Here is a 9,748-nt window from a genome sequence, read left to right as displayed (position 1 = left end):
ACTCTTAAAGACTAAACACAAAAAAACGGTAAAATCAGGGGACGTTTGATTCCATTGACTTTGATTGTGAAGACAAATGAAGGAGATTTTTTGGGGGGGGTTTTCATAACCCTTCGAGTGGAGAGGCACTGCGATGCTCATCACGGATCCATACTTTGCTGCATGATGTTCTGCAAAATATATCATATCAGTTTCAACAACAAACCAATAGTCTCATATATTTCAAGAAAGGAAGAAAAAACAACAAGTTTCTGTACCTGTGCCTCTTCACCTCAGGTGAAGCCAAAGCAGACTGCACACGTTTCTTCTGTTTTACGTTTGTTTTTATTCTCTATTTTTATGTTCTGGAATTTGTCCATTGCACAGAGCTCAAGTGTTGTCTGAAATCTTTGTTACTACTCTTGTTTTGGTGGAATGCTATTCTTTGTGGCATGAGAGCTTTACGATTTTCTCAAGCGGCTTTCCATTCTGTTATTGGCTTTTTACTAGTCTATGATCTACTGCATAAGAGGAAAGTTTACACTTGTCAGAAAAGATCTTTGTGTTAAAATAGCCTCAAGAGATGTCAGATTAACAAGGACCCAGTCCTTTCTGCCAGGACTTCTCAGGGTGGGCTTCTAACTCTGTTCTTAATTTCACTGTTCGCTGTCTAATGACTTAAAGTCAGACATAATTTCACTAGAAGTGTTGCATATGCTTGTCTGCATCATGCATGGCTTTTTTTGTACTGACCAGTGTTTCCTGCCTGATTAGAAAAACAATAATAAAATCGCAGTTCATTTTAACTCATATAGCTTTAAACCTGCTGTTACTTTGTGAGTTTTTGTATCACGGAAATCTCTTTTCTTGCAATCCAAGATAACTTAAAAAAAAATGTGCTGTAATTTTTTTTTTCTTCTTCTTTTTTTAGGTAATTAATTAACTTATTTTGCTTGTACAAAAAGTTGATATTTATTACCATTGTACATATGCCCTTATTTTTTATAAATGTGTATACCAACAGAAAATAAAAGCAGAGATCAGTTCACAGCGAGCAGGTCGTGTATGCTTATTTAAATGTGTTTAGACTTTAAAATGCCATTGAAATGTCAGATGTTTGTGCAGAATGTCTATGTAATGCTTTTCATACTGCTTCTGCTAAAAAAAAAATATTTCTGGTTATTTATTTTATTTTTTGATTGACTATTTTTATGACAAGTCTCTAGACAGAAGAATGAGCACAAAAACATCATGTAAAATTCAGTAAATAAATATTTCACTATTTATTTAAATAAATATGAGTGTCCTGTATTTATAAAGAATACTTGACCTTGAAGCAACAATTACTCCATTTGCCACCATCAAAAAACTTGACACAGATGCATATTTGTGACCCTGGAGCACTGAACCAGTCATAAGTGTCAATTTTTCGAAACTGAGAGTTATGCATCATCTGAAAGCTGAATAAATAATCTTTCCATTGATGTGTGGTTTGTTCGGAGGACAATATTTGTCTGAGATACAACTATTAGAAAATCTGGAATCCGAGGGAGCAAAAAAAATCTAAATATTGAGAAAATCATCTTTAAAGTTGTTCAAATGAAGTTCTTAGCAATGCATATCACTAATCAGAAATTAAGTTTTGATACATTTACGATAGAAAATTGACATTTTCACGGAACATGATCTTTACTTAATATCCTAATGATTTTTGGCATTAAAGAAATATTGATCATTTTGACCCATAAAGCTGTGCTACTTATGACTGCTTTTGTGCTCCAGAGACACACAGTAAACTCTCTAAAGCCACATTTTTACAACTTTGCCAAACTATCAGCCCAAAAGATGTAGAAACATTAGTGCATGCATTTATTACCACAGCTCTCCTTGACTACTATAATACTCTTATTTTTATTTATGTATTTATTGATTTTGGACTACCAGTGCACTCTATCTCCCGTTTGCAATATATTCGCAACTCTGCTGTGGGACTGTTAATTTACACCAAACGGTCTGCTCATATCACCTGTGTCCTCTCGTGTTATTTGGAAAAATTCATCTGCTTACTTTTTTAAATCACTCTCTGACTTACTTTCTCCTTATATTCCCTCTTCGATCATCTGGAGGTGAACTGAGATTTCATCTGTCGTCGATGAGAGGCAGGTCTTTCTGTGTTATGTCTCTTAGCACAATAACCACACTGCATGAATGTAAACCTAAACTCAAAACCGATTTGTTAAACCTACTGCTGGTCATAATTAGTTTCTTCTAAAGCTGTTATGTTTCTCTGTCTGAATTGAACTGTTTGCACTACTATTGTGTCTCGTGTCTCAGACTTGGTCAGATGTCTACTGTTCATTTAATTGATAATGAATGAAATGATTGTTTGTTGAGCTATATTTTTTCTCCAAACATTTCCATAGACTTCCTACAACCTAAAGACAACGTCCACTGTCCTCATCTGTAAGTTGCTTTGGATAAAAGTGTCTGCTAAATGAATAAATGTAATGTAATGTAACCTAAAGAGGTTTCCGGACCCCATTTGGAAATGCTAATCAGTTGTTAGTGTGCAGATTTAGCCAAAGAATGTAATGTGTAAAGCTCATAAAGACAAAAACTGATTCGGGATGACCCTGTAAAGTCCTCTAACGACCTCCCCAGGTTCATTCCGGCCGTTAGCTTGAATCATTTGGTAGATTTCCAAGGTGTATCTCGTGCAGACTGACCACACACCACGTCTGATTGCCAAGCTCTCAGCAGAAATCCATTGCTCCGTGGGGAAGTGTGGACCGTCTCCCACTGCAATCCTGATTGTTCCCAGCTTCCAGTGACTACTGTCTACACCTCAAGACAAACAATGTAGTTTTATAGGCCTCAAGCTTGAGGCTACAGCATCTTATTGATAAGGCCTGTATACACAAAACATCTTAAGGCTAAAAGTAGCTCTTAACGCATCTTTTTTTGGTTTTGTAAGTTATTCCAACTCCAGATTTTCCTTTGATTATATTCGTGCCTTTCATTAAGCAGCTGTTCTTGCGTCCAGTTTGATTTTCTTTTACGTTTGCATGTATTACTGTCAGCTATGATTATTCTACTATGTTAATTAAAACACTGTTTACATGCATATTCACTCATTGATTAGAAGCATACACATAAGAGGCTGATGATTAGCTGAAGATATATACAATGAGCCTGCATTTTAAAATCTTTACTTGAATGTGGCAACATTTTTATTTTTAAACCTTTATTTGAATATGGCAACATAATATCACTCTACAATAATTCTTTGAATAAATCTCTCACAGAGACGTATCAGCCAATCACTGTGTGCATAGTTCATAAGCATGATGACATCATCCATAGCAAAGCAGTCAGCCCCGCCCCCTTACTCTGAGCTCAAGACTTCCTTAGTAAAAGTTTAACTCAGCAGGTTTGTGAATAACCTTTAAGAGAAAACTTATACAGCATTGATAGGAACACTTAAATAAAATACAAAACAAATCAAGATGTTCAAGACCATCAAGATGTTTCCTTGTTCTATAACCACATTTAACAAAACTGAATATATGTGAATTCAAATATTAATACCAGACACCTTAAAGATAATGTGTACCAAAAATCTTTCAAAAAATCAAAGTCAAATATTCATTCAGCATTTACTCATATTTTCAGATCCCTGACAAAATGAGAATACATTTTTTCTTCTGCTCTTTTGACAAAACAGCCTCATTACAACCAGTTTGCATGAATTTAAATAAGCCTCGCTGTTTTGGTTAAGGAAATAAACAGAAAATATTGAATGATAAATATTTTATACACCATCTTGAGATCCAGGAGGCCTTGAAGTGAAAGCAAAGAATCAAAATGTGAATATGTTCATGCAATCCTCCACAATGATGAAAAATAAGGTTTCGTGTGCATGCATGAACATAAAAAATAAATAAATTCAGTGTCACCGTGTCATTAGTAAGTATTTTTACATTGTGGCAAATACACATGAAGGATAAAATGATCAAATCAAGTTCTCATTAAATTGTCATTTTGTGTATAATGACAGAAAGCTGCCAAGCTCCAAAAAGGACAGAGAAATTATATATCTCATAAAATGAAAAGGCTATATTTCAATTCCTCTGAAGTTATATGATTGCTTGTATGACAATGCAGCAGTTTTTGATATGCACCTGTCATGCATCTTTTCTTTTGCATCCATTTCTGCCCATTTTGGAAGTACATTGCATTTACATTCATGCATTAGGCAGACATTGTCCAAAGCAACTTGCAGTTAATTGGAGCTTTCAGAATATAAAACTGTGACCTTGATATTGTTAAAGTAGTCTCTTTGCAATTTCAAACAACAAGCACTGTTCACCATAATTCACAGCAAATTAGCTTCCTAAAATCTGTCAAAGCAATGAAAAGGTGACAATCGTAGACAGCAAACAATAAAGATCAAAGAAGACAGCAGAAAGTTTCTTCAGACATCCACACTTAGCTCAATCTCTCACGAAGAAACACCTCCAGTCAAACAGAGCGAGATATTTCAAGATCACACGATTTATATCCTCCGAGATGTAGGCTGTGTGTCGTGCCTGACTGAATATCTTAAGGAATAAATTATGACTGATCAGTTTCATTTAAAGCAGCTTTTGATCTTGCACTCTGCAACCTATAAACTGTGTCATTCTCTTTCACATGCAAATGAACTGTTTGCTAGGTTTTTAGAGTAATGTGGAAAACTATAATTATGAACTGTCTAAATTACAGAAGCAGGATATAATGTGATTATCGGATCAGCTTTAAAACCCTGCTAACAAGACAAAAAATATATAAATGTTTGTGTGTGTGTGTGTGTGTGTGTGTGTTCTAAAGTTAGAGGCAAACTGCTAATAAGAAATTAAAGTGGCGTTCTGCAGCCCAGCTTAATGCTATCACAGGCATAAAAGAATTAATGTGAAAACACAAGATCTCAAAAATGTTTGACAGAACTGGGGTGCAAGGCGAGAACACGTCAAAGAGACGGTGACTCAGCCATCACTGTCACTGGATCCTAATTAGTGGATTTCAGCGGTTATTTTGGTGAAAGTCGATGCTAAACCATTTCTCTAACTTTACATGACGTGTCAAGGCTTCCTGTGACGGCTTCTTTCACACAGACACACAATAAGATGCTCTTTGGTACTTTTGTTGTCGTTATTTTAGCAACTTGGTTATCAGATTTTCTATGTTATACAACAAATGCCAACAGACAATGGAGATCTAGTCACTTCACGTCAGTTCACGTCTAGATAAAATAAAAAATAAAATTTCATTTCATTTAATATTATTTAATTTAATTTCATTTAATGCTTAAATGTGCATGACATTTCATTTTAAATTTATATTGCTTAATATTCTATTTTTTATTGAACATGCTTAAATATTTATTTTGTTATTACAGTTACATACTGCCTATATTATAACGTCTAGCACATTTACAGTTTATTTAGAAATTGTTTCTAAAAAATATATTTTTGTGATATAAAAACTTTTAAAACCTCTCCATTTGGAGCTACGTATAATAACGTGATTCAAAGTGCAACAGACACGCTCAGTGCGCCTGAATATGATTGGCCGTTTGAAGCACATGATGCTTTTCCTTAAACCTGATTGGCTGATTCATATGAACAGGGCGTGGTCTAGATGCGTTAGAACTAGAGGTGCGTTCTCGTGTCATGAAACTACACGTACAAAAACAGATTTTAAATTAGTAAAATATATATACACAAATGTCTTAAAGATTCAGGGCGATAAAAATAAGTTGTTTATTTTAAATACAATCCAGGTGCTCCTGGTTTTCCGTTAGAGCGGAAGGATATTTAAACGCGCGGTAAGTTTGAACGTTTCACCAACTTAACGTTAACGTTACAATACAAACAAGATTTGTTTTTACATATTTAACGAAACTTTTCGATATCTAAAGAAACCTGTAGTTGTGTTTTTATTTACACTGCTGTATTAAAACACGTTAAAAAGAAAGCTGGTGTTTTGATGCTGACTAACGGACGTTCATGAAGTAAATCTGGAAGCTCTTTCTAAAACTCTCATCTTCAACTCGTTTCTTCACTCAGATCTTTTATTTTATGTCCTGGACTCAAGAATGGAGCTCACTGAAGCTAGAGGTGTGGATTTCTCGACACTTTCTCCTTCACAGTTCGGCATATCAACAAACAGCTTCCTACCCTCGTCCAGGATTAAAGGTTAACAACAATAAACTGGTTTTAATCATCATCTTCCTCATGTGTATCACTGATCAATTGAGTCATTCTGAGTTCTTAGACTGTGAAAATCTTCTGAATTGTTTTATTTTAAATGTTTGCATTGTATTTAATGGGTTCGGAATCAAACTGAAGGGGCTCTGTTAAAGAGATAGTGCACCCAAAAATGAAAACACCTCCCTTCGTCTTCAGAACACAAATTAAGATGTTCTTGATGAACTCCGAGAGCTCTCTGACCGTTCATAGACAGCAAGGTCTTTTCACGATTAAGGTTCAGAAGCGAAGCAATGACATCATTAAAATAGTCCATGTGGCATAATTTTACGAAGCAAAAATAATACTTTTTGTGCACGAAGAAAACCAAACAATTCGTCTCCTCCGCATCACCATATAGTGCCATCTTGGAGCATCACATATATAAATAACGCATGTATGCGGATACGTCATTTACTTATTAATACAATCATTATTTTGGTTTTCTTTGCGCACAAAAATTATTTTTGTAAGATTACAGTTGAACCACTGATGTCACATTGAGTATTTTAACGATGTCTTTGCTATGTTTCTGAGCCTTTATGGTGGTAGTAGTATCCTCATGTTTACAGATGGTCAAAGAGCTCACGGAGTTCATCGAGGATGTCTTTCTTTGTGTTCTGAGGATGAACGAAGACGTCTGGTTTGGAACGACATGAGGGTGAGTATTTAATGACACCGTAGTCATATTTCTTATCTCTTTAATACTGAGTTTTCTTCTCAGATAAATCCCGAGTTGCTCAACTGAAGGCCAGGAGGAGATCCACGATTGGGGTCCGGGGATCTCCGGAAACAAACTCTCTCATCTGCTTCAGAGCCAAACAAGCAGCACAAACTCCTCCTCGAACACCGCAGGTAGATGGATGGGGACACGCTTTAGGACCCAGAGATTTACATCGGACATCAAATGTTGTCCCAACACAGAATTAATCATAATGCATTTAAACATTTAAGGAAAAGTTCACCCAAAAATGAAAATATACTCGCCTGAGAGCTGATAAAAAAACATCACAGTAATCTAAGTAATCCACACCACTCCAGTCCATCAATTCAGGTCATGTGAAGTGGAAAGCTGTGTTTTTTATAAGAAACAAATCCATCATGAAGGCATTTTAATTTTAAGCTATTGCTTCAGGACAAATGCGTCCATAATCAATAATATTGCATCCTCCAGTAAAATAAAAGTTGTCCTTGCACGTCACAATCGTCATGTTTTGGACTGTGTTTGCTTGTTAATGGTTCTTGGCCTGTGCATATTTCTCCTCTGATTCAGATGAGACCGCTTTTTCCACTTGAGAAAGCAATATTATGGATAGATATTTTACAAATTTCCCTAAATTATGAACTTGTTTCTTACAAACATGCAGCTTTCCACAAAAGTCATTAACTGATGGACTGGAGTGGTGTGGATTACTGTGGTGTTTTTATCAGCTGTTTGGTCTCACGGCACCCATTCACTGCAGAGCATCCATTGATGAGACACTGATGCGATGTTATACATTTCTACAAATCTGTTCCACTTAAGAAATAAACTGAGAAACAAAGTTTTGGTTAACTTTCTTTGACATTGCCAGGAACTACACAGTTACACAAAATTATCATTTTGGTGATGTTGATGGCTGTTTGTATTTGTCAGTTGTGACTTTGTTCTCTGTCCTCATGAAGCTTTTGCAGGGGAGTCCGTTTCTGTCCCGCGGTGACTCTCTGAAGAAGAAGATGGCTGCTTTCCAGAGTCTGATGGAGGAGGACGAAGAGAGGGATGAACAGAAGAAAAATGAGGAGAATGAGAGTGATAAAAGCACTTTGGCTCAAGATTGTAAGAACGGTCAGTCTCTCCTCAAAATGCTGCCAACACAAAAACAGAATGAGTTTCAGATGCAGTCTTGTAGGACCAGATGAGATTGAAGTAATTAAGAGAATGTCATGCCGTCATTGTGTGCCATTTCCAGATAATTGAACTTAATCAGAATAAGCAGGCAGTGTAATAAATTTGACACGTTTGATTTCTTCCATTGATCCCAGGTAGAGCGAGGCGCAGAATAAATCAACTGATGATTATGAGTCTGAAAATAAACATTCACATTACAGCGAGCTTTCAGTGTTGATAAAAAAGATTGAAAAGACATATCCAGTCTTTCACTTAGAGTAATCTGCCATGAATATTTAATATGAAGACTTCTTCAAAGCGTAAACAAGACATTTGAGGGATGACAGCATAGTTATTTTAATACATCGCATCTAATTTTTAAAATTCATAATGTCAACCCTGAACACTGGATGGGATTTTCTTTCTTTTCTCAACACTAAAAGCACTATATGAACATATTTGTGAACCTGGACACAAAAACAGTCTTTAAAAATGTCAATTTTTCAAAATTGAGAATTATACATCATCTGTAAGCTGAATAAATCATCTCTCCAGTGATGTCTGGTTTGTTAGGAGGACAATATCTGAAGATCTGGAATCTGAGGGAGCAAAAGAAATCTAAATATTGAGAAAATCATCTTTAAAGTTGTTCAAATGTAGTTCTTAGCAATGCATATTACTAATCAAAAAATGAAGTTTTGATATATGTACAGTAGGAGATTTACTAAATATCTTCATGTAACATGATCTTCATTTAATATCCTAATGATTTTTGGCGCAAAAGAGAAATGTATAATTGTGACAAGTTTTAAAATCAGCACAGATGAATTATTTTCTCATGTAGAATGAGCTATTGTTTCATTGAGTCATCTCTTTCTGCTTCTGTCTGTCTTGCAGGAAAGGAGAACATGTTGCCAGCACACAGCCCAAACGCTTCGATGACGCCTCCTCCCTCGAAGAAGCGTCGCCGGGCCCCACTGAGACACTGTGAGGACAAGATTACTGAGACACCCCTCCCCTGCCACACCTTCACATCACAACCAGAGCCAGCGGTAAACTAATCCGCATTAACACCGTCATGTTTGATATGTTTCTGAAGCCTGTTAAATTGCTATTAACACATTCAGAATTCAGAAGTCATCTGGAGGTGTTCCTGCAGTTAACATTATGTTTTTATATGGCTATAGTTGAAAAGCTTCACGTCTCAAAGCCAGAGGCCTCTTTCAGACTTGGATTCGGATGCAAAGAATGAGCTTCTGTCTTCACCCATGCTGTCAAAACCAGAAGGTAAGGGAACTCTTAGTGCTCGAAAATGTTTAGGAATTTGAAAAGGCCGTGTCATACTTTTTTATATTGCTATATAATTCATAGAAACCAACCTTCAATACTTTGCGTTCAGAAGATTTTGTATTTTTGAAAAGTGTGTGTGTGTGTGTGTGTGTGTGTGTGTGTGTGTGTGTGTGTGTGTGTGTTTGTGTGTGTGTGTGTGTGTGTGTGTGTGTGTGTGTGTGTGTATGGTCATACAATAAATCCAAAGATCCAGCTCTAAAATCTGACTGGATAAGCTCTGTTCAGAGAAATTTTAACAGAGCTAATCTACATTTAACTAACAATT

At 35.9% G+C, this 9,748-nt stretch overlaps 1 protein-coding gene across 1 annotated transcript; it reads left to right on the top strand.

The window, feature by feature from the left end:
* The first annotated feature begins 5,645 nt into the window (after positions 1–5,645).
* On the top strand, positions 5,646–9,461 carry LOC132140532 (cell division cycle-associated protein 2-like). The gene is made up of 6 exons (XM_059549301.1): positions 5,646–5,845; positions 6,087–6,215; positions 6,991–7,121; positions 7,932–8,091; positions 9,031–9,185; positions 9,321–9,461. The coding sequence occupies exons 2-6, from the start codon at positions 6,116–6,118 to the stop codon at positions 9,459–9,461; spliced, it is 687 nt and encodes a 228-aa protein (XP_059405284.1). The 5' UTR covers positions 5,646–5,845; positions 6,087–6,115.
* The last annotated feature ends 287 nt before the right edge of the window (positions 9,462–9,748 follow it).

The sequence above is a fragment of the Carassius carassius genome, chromosome 5 (assembly GCF_963082965.1).
Source record: "Carassius carassius chromosome 5, fCarCar2.1, whole genome shotgun sequence".
Classification (NCBI taxonomy): domain Eukaryota; kingdom Metazoa; phylum Chordata; class Actinopteri; order Cypriniformes; family Cyprinidae; genus Carassius; species Carassius carassius.
Note: the sequence above shows the minus strand (reverse complement) of the source record. Positions and strands in the feature narration are given on the sequence as shown.

What these genes read in the sequence shown, in the direction of transcription:
- LOC132140532 (XM_059549301.1), top strand. Translation starts at nt 6,116, where the DNA reads ATGGAGCTCACTGAAGCTAGAGGTGTGGATTTCTCGACACTTTCTCCT. An exon ending in ACCCTCGTCCAGGATTAAAG is followed by an intron (nt 6,216 to 6,990) that starts GTTAACAACAAT and finishes TTTTCTTCTCAG; the next exon opens with ATAAATCCCGAGTTGCTCAA. An exon ending in CTCCTCCTCGAACACCGCAG is followed by an intron (nt 7,122 to 7,931) that starts GTAGATGGATGG and finishes GTCCTCATGAAG; the next exon opens with CTTTTGCAGGGGAGTCCGTT.